The sequence below is a fragment of the Elephantulus edwardii genome, unplaced genomic scaffold (genome assembly GCF_000299155.1).
Source record: "Elephantulus edwardii isolate Elephantulus edwardi_28Jun2011 unplaced genomic scaffold, EleEdw1.0 scaffold00152, whole genome shotgun sequence".
Classification (NCBI taxonomy): domain Eukaryota; kingdom Metazoa; phylum Chordata; class Mammalia; order Macroscelidea; family Macroscelididae; genus Elephantulus; species Elephantulus edwardii.
Window position 1 is genome coordinate 5,328,737 of NW_006399902.1, and position 16,386 is coordinate 5,345,122.

The 16,386-nt window shown below is 38.0% G+C and overlaps 1 protein-coding gene across 2 annotated transcripts in view; it reads left to right on the plus strand.

Annotated features, from left to right (window-relative positions):
- KHDRBS1 (KH domain containing, RNA binding, signal transduction associated 1) overlaps positions 1 to 16,386 on the plus strand; it is a 51,174-nt gene that overhangs the window by 20,859 nt on the left and 13,929 nt on the right. The window contains exons 2-4 of one of the 2 annotated variants that reach the window (XM_006894954.1): positions 4,563 to 4,687; positions 5,495 to 5,611; positions 6,769 to 6,915. In XM_006894954.1, coding sequence (XP_006895016.1) covers positions 4,563 to 4,687; positions 5,495 to 5,611; positions 6,769 to 6,915 — 389 coding nt within the window. The remainder of the gene's footprint in view (positions 1 to 4,562; positions 4,688 to 5,494; positions 5,612 to 6,768; positions 6,916 to 16,386) is intronic. The other variant, XM_006894955.1, reaches the window with a different exon arrangement.

A 16,386-nucleotide genomic window follows, 5' to 3' on the forward strand; every position in this document is an offset into this window, starting at 1 on the left:
ATTATCCACTCTTCTCTAAAATATCCCCCAAGTTGCCAACCTTTTCTAAAATTGTTTTCATATTCTTAAAAGAACTATAAGAAAATTATTCTAATGGAGACTTAACTAGTACAAATAATAGCAGAAGGACACAGGAGAACTGAATTCATCATGTGCATTATATTCCATATGAATGGCTTTGCAAGCATGACACTTAAAAGTAACACAACAGGTAAGTCTTGTCTCTTGCATGGACCAGATAAAGTGGTAGAAAATATAGCTGAAGGGCCCACATATATGATAAAATTTATTGCCATCGAATCTTTTCTTAGAGTGACCTTATAGTGTACCAGAGGGTTTTTAAGGGTGTAAATCCTTTTATAGACACAGGCTACCACATCTTTCTGCAAGAGAGTGACTCGGGAGTCTGAACGCCTATCTTTTGGCTAACAGGTAAACCACAATACTACTGGGGCAGAAAGAATGTACTAACAGAGGGATATAAATAAAACAAGTTTGTAATATGTTTAGTATTGTTAACAAGAACTGAATACCCAACTTTCCAGCTTGAAAATTCAAGAAAATGTATATTCATTCAAAAGGAATGACCAGAAAAAGTTAGTATTAATAGTTGCTGGGGAGGAGTAGCGTTTGGATTGGATTATACCACAGATAAGAGTAAACACAGGGTGTTGAGGCTGTTAATTGTAAAATCAATTTTTTTTTCCAAGCAGTAAATGGGATCTGTCGTTTACAGTCCTCATAGGAAGAAAGAATTAGTTAAGAATATTTATAAATACAATTAGCAGTTTAAATTATCAGAAAACAAGGGTGAATGTGCTCCCAGGCAAATGTAGGTAGGTTAGCTCCCTGTCTACTATAACATCTGTTGTAACATCTGACCAAACTTTTTCAGTAAGCACAAGCCTTCAGTTTGACATTCTGAACTCTTGTATCTGTCAGAATCAAAGCTTACTTTCATCTGTGTATTTCCCTGCTGCACTTGGTTGGTCTAAAAGTTATTTTTAAAACTGTTAAAGGTACAGAGTTGCAGAATGTGTTTGAGATAGCATATCTTTGTGTCTTAAGTCTTTGGTGTTCAGCCTCTAATCCCTAGACTAGCAGTTTAGACATCACCCAGTAACTTATTAGAAATGCAAATTACTAACACAAATCCCAGGTCTACTAAATCAGAATCCCTGAGGGTGGAACCAAGCAATCTAGTTTAACAAGCTTTGCAGATGATTTTGATACATAGTGAAGTTTGAAAAACCCCTCCCTCATCTGTTAGAGAATTCTTATCCTAGTACATAACTATATGTATTTCAGTGCCATCCTTATAGGCTGGAAACTCCAGTATATAAAAAATACAAACTAGATGCCTAACCCTTAATAAATTTCCCATAGTGTTAATGATCAGAGTTAATCTCTCTTTTTATGTTTTATTGATTATACAAAAGCGTTTTACTATGTGGGTCATAGCAAACTATGTCTGACATTGAGGAGACAACACTTAATTGTGCTTATATGAAAAGCTGTAACTAGGCCAAGAAGCTGTTGTCCAAACAGAGCAGGGGAACACTGCGTGGTTTAAAATTTTTTAAAAAAGGCATGCATAAAGACTATATTCTCTTTCTCTCATGCCTGTTCAATCTGTATGCTGAACTTTAGGAAGAATTGGTATCAGGATTGGAGCAAGACTTAACAACATCTTTCATTATGCAGATGACACAACCACCTTGCTTGCTGAAACTTGAAACCCTTGTTGCAGAAAATCGAAGGCTACAGCCTTCAATTGGGATCACATCTCAACAAGAAGGAAACAAAGATCATCATCACTGGGCCAGTAGGCAACATCAAGATACATACATACATACATACGTACATAACAACTTTTTTATTATTTCAGTAAAAATTTACAGAGACTTTGGATTTCCATTCATTCATTGTTGCACTTTTCTTCCCTCCCAACCCTCTCCCCTAGTACACTACCCTCTTGGAAAAGTAAAGAAAAATTCTTTCATTGTTTTACAAACCCTCCCCCAGGTCCACTCCACCATGTAGCCTTCACTCTAGACACCTGTCACGACAAAAACGCCTAATCACATATCCCTTTTAAATAGTTTTCTCCCTCATCTGTTTGAATGCAGTATACATTATTGAACCCATCTTTCTCAGTCTCTCCCCAACCCTGATGTCAATCCTCTTTTACAACAGTGGCACCATGCATATTTGTCCTTTTGTGACTGAGATACTTCACTCAGCATAATGTCTTCCGGGGTCACCCATTTTGAATAATATTGCACAAGTTCCTTGTTTTTCAATGCAGAGTAGTATTCCATTGTGTGAATATACCACAGCTTCTCTGTCCATTCTGTTTGTTGATGGGCACTTAAGTTGTTTCCAACTCCTTGCTATTGTAAACAAAGCCACAGAAAGAAACATGGGTGTGCATATATCTGCTTGGATGTCAGTTATGGTCTCTTTGGGGTATATTTCCGGTAGTGAAATTGCTGGGTCAAATGGTATCTCTATTTGCAACTTTTTGAGAAAGCTCCATACCATCTTCCACAGTGGTTGCACCATTTTACACTCCCACCAACAGTGAATAATGAATGGTTCCAGTTTCTCCACAACCTTGCCATACATTTTAACCCGATAACCCATATTGAAGTCTGTAGTCCAAGCCTTATTCACTCACTGCCTGCAAGGTGGTGAAATCTGCATAATGCAGGTTGTTGATGATGACATATTCTGCTTTATATACCATCTTCTCAAATTATTTGCTCAGCATACAGATTAAGTAGATATGGAGAAATAATACAACCCAGACACACCTTTCCTGGTTTAAACCATTGTGTTCCCTTATCTGTTCAGACAACAGCTTCGTGGTCTGTGGTTAGGTTTCTCATGAGCACAAAGTGTTTTGGAATTTCCATTTTCTCATCGTTAGCCATAATTTGTTAAGATCCACATAGTTACATGTCTTTTGCATAGTTGGTAAAACACAAATAACATCTTTCTGACATTCTTTGCTTTTAGCCAAGATCTGTCTCACATCATGGCGTGACCTTCTCCAAATACAACTTGAATTCCTGTCTGTCTCTGTTGGTGTACTGTTCCATCCATTATTTAATAATCAAGATTTTTACTTGCCTATGAGACTAAGGACACTTGTTTTATAATTGCCACATCCTATTGTCTCACCTTATTTTGGGAATGGGAACGAATAATGAATCTCTTCTGGTCAGTTGGCCAAGTAACTCTTCCATATTTGTTAGCAGAGATTGATGAGCATGTCCAGGTTTGCACCTGTTACCTGAAATACCTCATTGGTCCATCAGTTCCTGGAGCTTTGTGGTGGTTGGGTTTTTTTTTGTTTGTTTGTTTTGGGTTGTGTGTGTGTGTGTGTGTGTGTGTGTGTGTGTGTGTGTGTGTGTTTTTCTGCCAGTCCCTTCAGTGTAGCTTATTCTTCCTATTGGTTCGTAATCATATGCTGCTACTTTTATGATGATGTTGTGCACTGTGGAGTCAGAGCCAACCCATTCCTAACCCTCTAGTAGGTTTTCAGAGGCTGTAAATTACCCATGAAGAGATTTCCCATCTTCTGTGGAGCAGTTAGTGGATTCAAACAGCATATCTTTGGGTTGGCAGTACAGTTCCTTACCACTAAGCCAACAGAGCGCCCTTGTTTTTAGTATAGTAACTCTGTATTCCTTCCATCTTATGATACTTCCTGCATCGTTCAAAATTTTGCCAATAGAACACTTAAGTATGGCAACCTGAGGTTTGAATTTGTTCTTTAAGCTTGAGAAATGCTGAGCTGTGCTTCCCTTTTGATTTTTCAAGTCCACCTCGTACATTTTATTTTAATGCTTTGCTTTTGTTTTTTCGAATTGCCTTTTGAAAACTTTTATTCAGCTCTCTTCACTCAGCATTCCCTTGACTTGGCTTTGTTTTATTATTCCTATGCAAGTTTCAGTCTTTTCTGACATCTATTTTGGTCTTTTCTTTTTTCTTCATCTTTGGAATGACTTTTTATTTCACAGATAATGTTATTCTAAAGTTTCTCTTGGGGAGCTCTGGTGGTCTAAGTTTCCCTTGTCTTTAATCTTAGTGTTCAGTGCATTTAATCTAAGATGGTTTTTAAATTCATTTGGGATACATTCAAGGTGGATATTTTGTTTCTCGTGAATTTATTGTTCAGTATAAACTTGCATGTGGCTACTTCATAGTCTCTTCCACAGTCAACCCTCGTCCAGGTTTTGACTGCTGGTAGAGAGCTTCTCCAACATCTCTTTTCATAGATGCAATCAATGAGATTGAGTTAATAGTCTTAAGTATTTGAATGTGTCTTCTGCTCCAGCTAGAAGTAAAAGAGCAGACTGTTCTTAAAGAAGTTAGCTGTGAGTTTCCTACGTAAATTCATATAGCTTATTTTTAGCAAGTGTCTCTGAAATTGGCATATTCATTTGAACTTTCTAGCCTCATTTGAGTACTGCATATTAATACTTTCAGTAGGCCTGAAATTTATCATTATTTACCTGAGCAAAAATAACGTGAATCTTCTTTGTTGCATCCAGAAATTGAGAAGATTCAGAAAGGGGATTCAAAGAAAGATGATGAAGAGAATTATTTGGATCTGTTTTCTCACAAGAACATGAAGCTGAAGGAGCGGGTCTTGATACCTGTCAAACAGTATCCCAAGGTAAGGCAGAAAGTGCATTGCTCCTTTGTGTTGTTTTTGTAGGTATAAGAATAGTACCACTTTTAGGCAGTTTGCAGTACATCAGAAGCTTAAGCCTTTGAGCTTAAGTTCTTAATTCTTAATTCTTGCAGTGCTTGTTTCTGTTATGTGCATCTAAGTAAATGATGCTTGTGTGGATCTAAATACATAACTAATTGCTTCTTTGAAGCTAGAAAAGACATATAATCATCTTTTTTGAAACAAAAAGAGGTTCTTTCTCAATTGTTTGTTCATATTTTACTCAAGATTGAAAGAAAATATTAAACCCTGAAAGGTTACATTGATACAAGATTGGTTTAAAATCATCATATGTATAGAAAAGAAAATGTAGCACAAATCTTTGGACTAGATGAAGTTAATTTTAATAAGAATTCAAGGCTTATGCACACACTTTTCTCTTTTTTTTCCTCTTTTTGTTTTAGGGAAAGTAGTAGTTGTATTTTCTTACTAAACTAATGCTATCAAAAGATGCCATATGTGTAATCTATTTTGAAGTGACTGCTTCAAAAAGGCTTGTTCCATACTAAGTTTTACAGTGGGATTTTATGGAAGGAGCATCAGACGGCATCAGGAAACTAGAATTCAGGGCTTGAAACTGCCACTTTTTAGAAGAGTAACGTTAGGCTAATTCGTTACCAGTCTGGTCTCAGTTTATTTTTTAGTAAAGTGCGAGTAATAAAATGAACTATTCTTTAGGGTTATAGAAGATCAAATAATACATAATGAGGAACATGGGAATTTAGAGACTGTTCTTTTCTCTTCTGTCAGTTTAATTTTGTGGGGAAAATCCTTGGACCACAAGGGAATACAATCAAGAGGCTTCAAGAAGAGACCGGTGCAAAGATTTCTGTCTTGGGAAAGGGCTCAATGAGAGACAAAGCCAAGGTAAGCTCGTAATAAAGCCCAAGACGGATGTCTTTTGGGAGCAAGCATTTTATATAAGTACAGGGGGTAACTTTTGAGTTGTATACAAGAGATGATAGAAAAATTAGGTTTACATGCTTTGTAGTCCTTGAAGAATTCAGGTGTGCCTCAGTGAATGTTTTCTTTCTGACTTTTGCCTGCACAGTAATGAAAGAGTAGGGTTTTTTTTTGAAAGAGTAGTTTTGACATTAGTGCACTTACCTATGAAAACATGGAAGTGAAATGGATGTATTAAAATTCACCTAAAATAACGACTGTAAAATGTGAACAGCACATTCCTTTTCAGTAACATGGAAAAAGTGCGAGTAATAGTGTTCATGTAGCTGAATTTGAGGATTGGTTGATTATTTTTTTTTCCAGACAGTTGGAGTATCTGTCCTGCTAAATGAGTGTATACCAAAGGAGAACCATGAGTATGACAATTCTTATAATAGAATTTTTTTCATGTCCATTTTCCCCAATCCCCACAACCTCTTGTGCAGTCTAGTCTTTTTATTAGTGTGAAGAAATATTCCCCAACTGCCAAACCCAACCCACTGCCATGAATCAGTTCTGGCTCGTAGACAGGATAGAATTGCCCCACAGAGTATCCAGAGCTTTAAATCTTGGGTTAGCAGCCAAGCACATCAACACTGTTTCACCAGAGTTCCTTCTGTTTCTACCAAAGCAGAATAGTCTTAGCTTAAAGTCAGCTTTTTAGCTGAGGCATAACCTGCTACAGTTTAAAAGCTTGCTCTTTTATTCAGAAAATAGCATTTTTGTGCAGAGGAGAAATAAGAATCCAGTTAGTGCTGAAGTAAAGAGCACTGGTGGCCTACTGTTTAAGTAGTTGTGCTGCCAACCCAAAGGCAGACAGTCCATTCCACTAGCTACTCCTTGGGCAAAAGATAGACAGACATGCCGAGTTAGAGTATCTGAACACCCACTTGGACGATCAGCAGTAACAGACCAAGTGCAGGTTTAGTAACATCATTGAAATCTGTACTTCAGAGCTTGTTCTACTTCCTTTTAAAAGTTTACTATTTTTTTTCCTTCTTGCTGAACCTTTGTCTTAGCAGTCTAAGTGGCATTTTCTTCCTACACCGTATGATGTTCTGTTTTATCTCCATTTTCCCCAGGAGGAAGAGCTGCGCAAAGGTGGAGACCCCAAATATGCTCACTTAAATATGGATCTACATGTTTTTATTGAAGTCTTTGGACCCCCATGTGAGGCTTATGCTCTTATGGCCCATGCCATGGAAGAAGTCAAGAAATTTCTAGTACCAGTAAGGAAGTCCGTAAGCTGTATTGTATAAGCAAAAGAGTACTGGAACCTACTGTTGCTCACACTGAGGTTTTTAACCATTGTTCTAGAGTTATGTTCATTTGTCTAAGGTAGTCTACAGTGTTCTACCTAGTTCTCAGAGCACTGAGCCCCAGACCAACTCTACCCATCCTTGTCTAAAGTGGTTTTAATTTTGTTCTAGTGTCATTGTCAGCAGAGAGCTTCAGTTAGTGGATAAGGAGTTACGTTGCCAACTGAAAGGCAGGAAATTTAATTCCACTAGCTGCTTTTTGAGAGCAAGTTAGACTGTCTCCTCCTGTGTGATGTACAGCCTCTGAAAACCCACCCACTGTAGAGTCAGCTGTGAGTCTGTTTCAACTCGATGGCACATAACAACTCCCACCATTATCAGTATCTTGGTTCCACAGCGTGTCTCACATTCTGACAACTTGTTAACAGAAATTAACAAGCTGCATATTTTGGTACTAATGTTCTAGAAAAAGTAGTAAACCGGAACCCTACACTGAAGAGGTTTATCCTTTAGGCTGTAAAAGAATTTTGAGGGTAACGATTAAATTCTAACTTAGTGATTGTAGGAATTCTTTCCAAAAGGAGTATGTTCAAGTAGAATTTGGCTTAGAACAGGTCTATTAGAGGCGTGACTGTTAGAGGTATTAAACAGATTGATATGTAACTTTTTCAAACTGTAATTGAGAATGAGGATCTAGAGCAGGCCACATTTTCTGTCTCAGATTTCTTTAAATAAGTAGAAAGTGGTCGTATTTTTAAGGCACTTTATTGATGTAATGTGTGATGCTAGCTGAATGGTGGTTAATTCAACTCTTCCAGCCGTTCAATGGGAGGAAAATGGGAAAGATGTAGTCACCTTAAAAATCTGATAGAGATAATTAACTGGTGATGGAGATAAATCTGAAGGAGTTAATAATTAACTCAGCAAGAGTGAGTTTGGTGTTGGTGCTGCATTTCTTTTTCAGCAAAACCTATTAACATGTTGTTGCCCAGTGTTTAAAACCAAAGAAAAATCCAAAAATCCCCAGAAGGATTTGGAAGACTTTTTGCTGGAATTGAGCAAGCTTTATATTTTCATCAGTAAAGCTAAGAGGAGGTGAGGTGTACAGTCTTTGATTTGTCTTGATTGTAAAATGAAGGAATTGGAACCAGAAGTGGTGTCAAAGGATGTGAGACTTGGTAGAGCAACAATTTTTAGGCATCCGCATAATGCTGAGCGCCAGAGATTCTAACACTCAAATGTCTCAGCAGCTGCTTTGCTTCCAAGTACTTCTCTTTTAGTAAAAGCTTTAACATGAAATTGCCAATTTAAGTATTTTACAGATAATCACAGAACTGCTGAATTTTTTTCCTGGAAATATTCTCCTTTTTTGCAGTATTTTGTTACAGCTACCTAATTTCTAAAGTATTGCAGAGGAAATGCCCATCAACACTTTAGTATCATTCTCCAGTATATTTCTCAGAAAGGTTAGGTTACAAGACTTCTGTGTTAATGAGTCTTTGAAGAAGATTCCTGCCCGGAATCGGAGTCTCTTTGGTGTTTATATGGCACTTGGAGAAATCTTGGGAAATGGGCACTCAGCAGTGATAGATTAGATAAGGGTGGAGAGGGAGGTTTAAGAGAGGCATCTCTGCAGTTTCTGTTGTTGATGTCATGAAGTAATGTTTTAACTAGTTGTGGTGTTGGGTCTTGTTGAATTGGGTCTGACCCATAGCTGACCCTCAGTCAGTAAATCGCATGGGAGGAGATTGTTCATCTTTCTCCCACAGAGCACCTAGTGAATTTGAACCACATGCTTTTGGGTTGGCATTGCAGCTCCTTATCACTCGGCCACCAGAGCTCAGAACTAAACAATGCCTGGGCCTACACCATCCTCACAGTCTGCTATTTGAATCTGTTGGTGCAGGAACTGTGTCAGTTCATCTCATTTTCTTTTTCATTGCCCCTCTACTTTATCAAGTATGATGACCTCCTTCTCCAGCCTTGCCATGCTCACATCTATAGAGCAATACTGGCTGTATTTCCTCCAAGACCACTTTGGTTTGTTTTAGTAGTCCGTGGCTTATTTATTCATTTACTCAACACCACCATAATCTAAATGCTTCGACTCTTGTCCCATTTTTCTTATTCATTGACTTGTTTTTTCATGTGTATGAGGCAGTTCAAAGTACTGTGCTTTAGGTCAGGTGCACGTTGGTCCTCAGAGTGAAATCTTTACTTTTTAAACAGCACAGCATCTTAGTTACTTGATAAATGTTTTTAATTATTATTATGGATCCAAGTAAAATGAAATCTTTCACAACTTCTTTTTTCCCCCATCATTTGTCATGATACTGCTTATTATCTAGGTGTATTTTTTTCCTTTAGGTTGAGTTTTGATCCATACTGTAGATTATAGTCTTTGAAATGCATCTGTAAGTGCTTAACTTTCTTTTTTTAAAAAAAAAAAATGAAAGTATACAATATACTTTGGATTTCCATTCATTCATTGTGGCACATTTTCTTCCCTCCCTAACCCTCCCCCCCAGTTTGCATTCCTCTTTGAAAAGTGTAAAAAAAATTTTTATTGTTATACAATCCCCCCACCCCACCCAGTCCACTCCAGTGTGCAGCTTTCATTCTGGACTCTTGTCATGACAGTAATACCTGTCATGATAATAATATATCATGATATATTCCTCCTAAACAGTTCTCTCCCTCATCTATTTCAATGCAGTATACATTATTTATCTCTGATTAGTTTTCCCCAGCCCTGATGTCAGTCCTACTTTACAACAGTGGGACTATGCAGTATTTGTCCTTTTGTGACTGAGATGTTTCACTCAGTATAATGTCCTCCAGGGTCACCCATTTTGTATAATAATTCTTGAGTTCCTTGTTTTTCAGTGCAGCATAGTATTCCATTGTGTGAATATACCACAGCTTCTCTATCCATTCGTTTGTTGATGAGCACTTGGTTGTTTCCAGCTCTTTGCTATTGTAAACAAAGCCTCAATAAACATGGGTGTGCATATATCTGCTTGGGTGGCAGTTATGGTTTCTTTAGGGTATATTCCCAGTAGTGGAATTTCTGGGTCAAATGGTATTTCTATTTACAACTTTTTGAGAAAGCGCCATACTGCCTTCCATAATGGTTGCACATAAGTATTTAACTTTCATCAAGCAAAAGTTTTGTTATTATCCTCCTTGTGTGTCTCCGTCCAGTCCTGATATTGTATTGTTCTTCATATAGTGTACCTTTTTTGATTATTTGCTCAACAAATTAAATATAATGAAAGGCTACAACCCTGGTGCATTTCCATGATATCCCATTTTTCTACTTCAGAGAATACCTCTTAGTCTTACACAATTTCCACATGAGCATAATTTGTATAACAGAATTCCCATTCTCATTTTTTCATAATTCCTTCACATAGGTGCTTCTGCATAGTCAGTAAAACACAGATAAATATCTTTATAATTTTCTGTGCTTTCAGCCAAAGATCCATCTGTAAAGACTAGAATCATCTATTTTTAAAGCTGTGAAAATAAAAGGAATATTTCTGATCAGAAAATGTGTGAAAAGACTTGCAGATGACTTTTTTACTCCTACATTGTATGAGTGAAACTTTACAGAGCCAACTTGTTTTCCATTTATCAATTTTGTACACGTTTCTGACATTGGTCATAACCCCCAGGTTGTAATAGCATTCTTCCCACTTTCTTCCTTTGTTTCCTGTTGTCGTTCATCCTCCTGCCTCTGAGCTTTGCCTTTAAGCAAATGCTGCCCTTTAATTTTTTATGATTGGTTATGTAAGAAAATGTGTTAAATTCCATGGTGCTAAATTTAAAAAAAAATTCCATGGTGCTCTCTGGTGTTGGAAAACAAATGTTTGTGAGCTTTGTAAGTAAACCAGTATATGATAAAAATTTTAATTCCATTTAAAAAAAAACAACAACTGTCAAAAAAGCTCTGTGGTGCTGATCTCAAATGCTGTGCATCTGAGAGCTGGCCAGTGAATAAGGATAGAAGAATTGATGACTTTGAACTGAGGTTTTGGAAAACAGTGCTGAAGAGCCTATGGACTACTAAAAGAACAAACAGTTCTATCTTAAAGAAGGTACACCAAAGTGTTTCTTGGAGGCAAAGATGATGAAGCTTTCTCTCACATTCTTTGGGCATGTTTATTTGAGAGGGACGACATGCTTGAAAAGATGGAAGGGTAGCAGAAGTCAAAAAGACACCCCCCCCCCAACCAGTTGGATTGATATAGAATAGTAATGGAATTGAGTATGTCAGATTGTGAGGATGGCACAGCATAGGACAGGGTTCCAGTCTGTTCAAAGGGTTGCTGTTAGTCATACTCAATTAATCATCACCTGACAACAGTCTCTTTATAGGCCTGTCTGTTATTTAGCTGGAAGTTGAGTCATGGAGGTGAGTTCATTACCTAGTTTGAAGAGTGACTAAGGGCCAGTGTTGGAGTTCTTAACCAGTTTCGGTATACTTGGTCTTTTTTCAGATTTTAAATTTTGTTCCATGTTTCTCTCCCTCTCTCAGGGAGTTTCTATTGTGATTCCGTTCAGATTGGTCCATGATCATAGCCAGGATGATTAGTTCTTCTGGTCTTAGAGTGATGGAAACTGAAATTCCTGTCATAAGTCCTGAGGCCTAACAGTTTTTAAATTTTCTTTAACTCTTAAATTGCTCTGAAGTTTACGTCCCTCTTAATTCTGAATAAACCTAATTGAACCTATTTTTGCATCTATGACCAAAATCAGTCGTAGGTGACTCAATAGCACATAACAGCAACATACAGTAGAGTAACATTGGATTGAGAAATACAGTCTGGGTAATCTGGACAATTTACTAGTACTATGCTTGGGATTGAAATTACAAAGATGTTTTTGTGCCACTGAATTGACTGTGAATAATAGTGACCCTGTGAACAACAAATGCCCTATCCCTGTCCCATCCTCATCTTTGATAGACTTAAGCCCATTGTTACAGTCACTGTGTTAATCCATCTTTTTGAGGGTCTTCCTCTCTTAAGCTGACCACCCACTTTTCCAAGGACTGACCCTTCCTAGCAATGTGCCCAAAGTATGTGAGAATAATTTTTCACCATATTTGCCTCTAAGGAGCTCTCCGGCTATACTCTCCAAGACATACTTGTTTGTTCTTTTGTCAGTCTATGAAGTATTTAGTATTCTTCTCCAACAGCACAACTCAACAGCATCAATTCTTCTGTTATTCATTCTCTGACTTTTCAGGTGTATAGCAAGTAATTGAAAAGACCATAATTTGGATTGGGCACAACTTGGTCTTTATACTGACATTCTTACTGTTTAATACTTTGGAGAGATCCTTAACAATGTATTTTGATCTTTTTTTAATTTCTGTTTGAAATCTTGATTTCTTGACTGCTGGTGCAATGGTTTGTGGCTCCAAGTAAGATAAAATCATTGACCATTTCAGTCTTCATCTTTAAGGATGTTGCCTCTTGGTCCAGTGGTCTTGATTTTTGTTTTCTTGATGTTTAGATGTAATCCATATAGACGTCTTTAATCTTCACTTTTTAAGAGGCAAGATTGTATAATCTCCATGACACAGACAGTTGATTAGTCTTCCTCCAATCCTGATGCCATTCTTCCTAAAGTCCATCTTCTCAAATTATTTGCTCAGCATACAGATTTTATAGAGATCTGGAGAAAGGATATAGCCCTGATTAACACCTTTCTTGGTATAGTCAATAAAACAAAAAGACATTCTTCTGGTAGTCTCTTCTTTTTTGCCAAGATCTATATAGAATCCTAGTGCAATACATCTCCTTATTTTCTCACTACTGGTACTAAGGGTGGTAATTGTGGATCCAAGCTAGACGAAGTTACTGACAATTTCAGTCTCCTCTCCATCCATCATGATGTTGCCTATCAGTCCAGTGGTAAGACTGTTTTCTTGACATTGAGATGCAGTCCACACCAAAGGCTGTATTGTTTGAACTTCTGCAACAAGTGTGTCAAGTCCTCCTCTCTTGGAGGAAACAAGGTTGTATCATCTGTATAAAACAAATTATTGATGAGTCTTCTTCCAATCCTGATGCCTCATTACTCTTCAGAGTCCAGCTACTTGAATAATTTGCTCAGCATAAAAATTAAATAAGTATGGAGTGAGAATACAACTCTGACACACTCCCTTCTTAATTTTAAACCATGCAGTGAGAAGTAATGATGACAGTTTGAGGACTGAGATTCTTCTGATTCAGGCTGTACTCTTTCGCATCACTTGCTGTGCATCTGAGAGCTGGACAATAGATAAGGATGATAGAAGAAAAATTGATGCCTTTGAGTATGGTGTTAGAGGAGAGTACTAAACATCCATTGACAGCCAAGAGAACAAACAGATGTGTCTTGGAGAGGATGCAGCTAGAGTACTCTTTGGAGGCAAGAATTATGAGGCTTTGCCTCACATACTTTGGGCATGTTACTAGGAGGGGATAGTCCTTGGAGAAGGACATGTCGCCAGAAAGTGTGGAGGGTCAACCAGATGGATTGATGTGGTGGTTGTCACAGTGGGCTCTTGTGTGTCAGGAAGTGTGAGAATGGTGCAGGATAGAAAAGAGTTCAGATCTTTTGTTCATAGGGTCGCTGTGAGTTGTACTGGATGCTGTTTTGCACCTAACAAAGGCTTCCTGCCACATTTTGGCACTAACTGATATGCATATCTAGTGCTGCATCTATTTGTTGAAATCTATAAGTTGGTATAGCAGTGTCACCAGTGCAGCTTGAACTTCTTCCTTTATAACCATTGGTTCTTGATTAAATGCTACTTATTGAAATGGGTCTGTGTCATTCAGTTCTTGGTACAGTGAGTCTGTATCCTTTCCATCTTCATTTGACACTTTCTGGATGGCTCATTCGAGATTTTGCCTGTAGTGTTACAACTTGATTGTGCAAAATTTAATCGTTCGATGTTCGGCCTTGCTCTGTCATCAAGTCCATAATTTCCAACTACCAGTCCTCTTTTGTTTCTAGCTTTTGCATTCCAGTCACCAATTACTATCAATTAATTTTAATTGCATGTTCAGTTCATTTTAGACTGGAAAAGTTGGTAGAAATTTTCCATTTCCTCCTCTTTGACTTTGTTAATCTCCATATTTGAATAATAGTTATATTAGCAGCTCTTCCTTATATGCATGTGGTTAGTATCCTATCTTTCACAGCATTGTACTTCAGGATCGATCCTGAAATGGTCTTTTTTACTATGAATGCTACCCTATTCTTCCTCATTTTTCATTGCTGGTTTACTAGATTGTGTGCTTGTCTGATTCAGAATGTCCATCTCACCTCAGTAATGCCTAGACCGCTGATCTTTATGCATTCTGTTTGGCATCTTCTAATTTTCCTAGATTCATACTGTGTACATTTCACATTCCGGCTGTTAATGGACGTTTGCAGCTGTTTCTCTTCATTTTTTAGTGTCTTCCAATCTGAGAGCTCTACCTCCAGTGCTACATTAGTATTCCTTTGTCGTTCAGAGGGTTTTTGAAGGATTGTTATCTCTGAAGTGGATGGCCAATCCCACTTCCTGATTTATCTTAATCAGAGAGCTCCACTAAAACCCATCTACCATGGGTGCCAAGGCCCGAAGTGTTCTTAATCTAATACTAAAGACTCGCAGTTCTAAAATTACGATGTTTTAAAGACTTGAGTAGAGAAGCTTAGTGTTGTGTTAGAAGATTACAGTGACGTTAAGAGAAAAATTATTCTAAAAAGGTATTGTTGTTGTTATGTTGTTCTGTGCTGTCAAGTTGCCTGCAACTCATAGCGACCCTATGTACAACAGCCCTAAACCCTGCTTTATCCTTTACCAGTCTCACTGTCTCAAACACACCTACCCCCATTACCCCAGTCACTGAATCAGTCCACTTCATAGAGGGTCATCCTCCCATGCACTGTCCCTTCACCCTCCCAAGCTTGACATCCTTCTTTAAAGACTGGTCCATCCTTACAACATGTCTGAAGTATGTCAGACAAAGCTTCAGAATCCTTGCCTTCAAGGAGCAGCCTTGTTTAACCCTCTCTCAGATGAACCTGTTCATCTTCTTAGCAGTCCATGGTATATTCAATACTCCCAACACCACAGCTCAAAGGCATCAGTTCTCCTTCTATCCTCCCTAGTCATTGTCCAACTCTCTGACTCATAGCAAGTGATTGCAAAGACCATAGGCTGTAAATCTTGGAAGAGTGAGATAGAGTTCCTCAGATGGACAAAAAGGTAATTTAGCCTAAGGAATAATTCAAGCTTCAAGTCAGGTAATTCTGAATGTACATGTAAAGTCTGTCACTTAATAGCTCTGTATCCTTGAGCTGTTTGCTTTATACTCCCTTGATTTTTTTGCCTGACTGTGGGATGATCTGCTCTGGGGTAACTTTGAAGATTAAGCTAAAAAAAAATCCATGTTAAGCTTATTACATAGTACTGAGCCACTCAACTTAGCTCATTGCCATTGAGTCAGAACCAACTCATACATAGCCAGTTTTCAATGACTGTAAATCAGACAGGAGGAGACTGTTCATCTTTCTCCTTCCGAGTGCCTGGTGGGTTAGAACTAACCTAACCTAACCACCTAACCTAGCAGCAGCAACCTGTAAATTAGACAGGAGATTTTTCCACTTTCTCCCTCAGAGTAGCTGGTGAGTTCCAACTGCCTGCTCTTTCATTGCAAGGACACTCCTTACCTGCTAGGTCACCAGAGTTTCCTGCACTAACTTGTGTTGTTGTTAGGTCCATTAAGACTCATCGCAGCCCTGTGCACAATTGAATGGAATCTTGTCCTATCCTGCGCCATCTTTGTGATCTCTATTATGCTCAAGCCTGTTATTCTAGTCACTGTGTCAATCCATCTTTTTTGACATCTTCCTATCTTTCTGTGACCCCCTCCACTTTTTCAAGCATTTTCCAAGGACAGTCCTAACCACATAGTCAAAGTACATAAGTAAAATTTCACCATCCTTGCCTCTAAGGAGCCACCCTGCTTGTACTTTTTCCTATAGAGGCCAGTTATTGATAGAATTCTGTTAATTCCTAGCAACCCCGCAGAACTGCCTTGTGGTATTTCCAAGGATCTAAATCTTCTAGAGAGCAGACTAAAGAGCTAATGGTAAATTTGAACCATTTATCTTTCCATTAGCAACCCAACAATTAACCTACTGTCCTTCCAGAACTACTTCTTTTAATAATAAGCCAGAAACTGAAACCCACTGCCTTTGAATTTCTTCCAACTCTACTTGATTTCAAAAGCTGTAAATCTTTATAGCCTCTCTGGAATAGATGACCCATCTTTGTCCCATGGAGCAGTTGATGAATTCACACTGCCGAATTTTTTGTTATAAGCTACATACTCTGTCAACAGGGCTCCTTTAAACAATAACTAGATTGTTTAGGCCATCAGGTCAGCT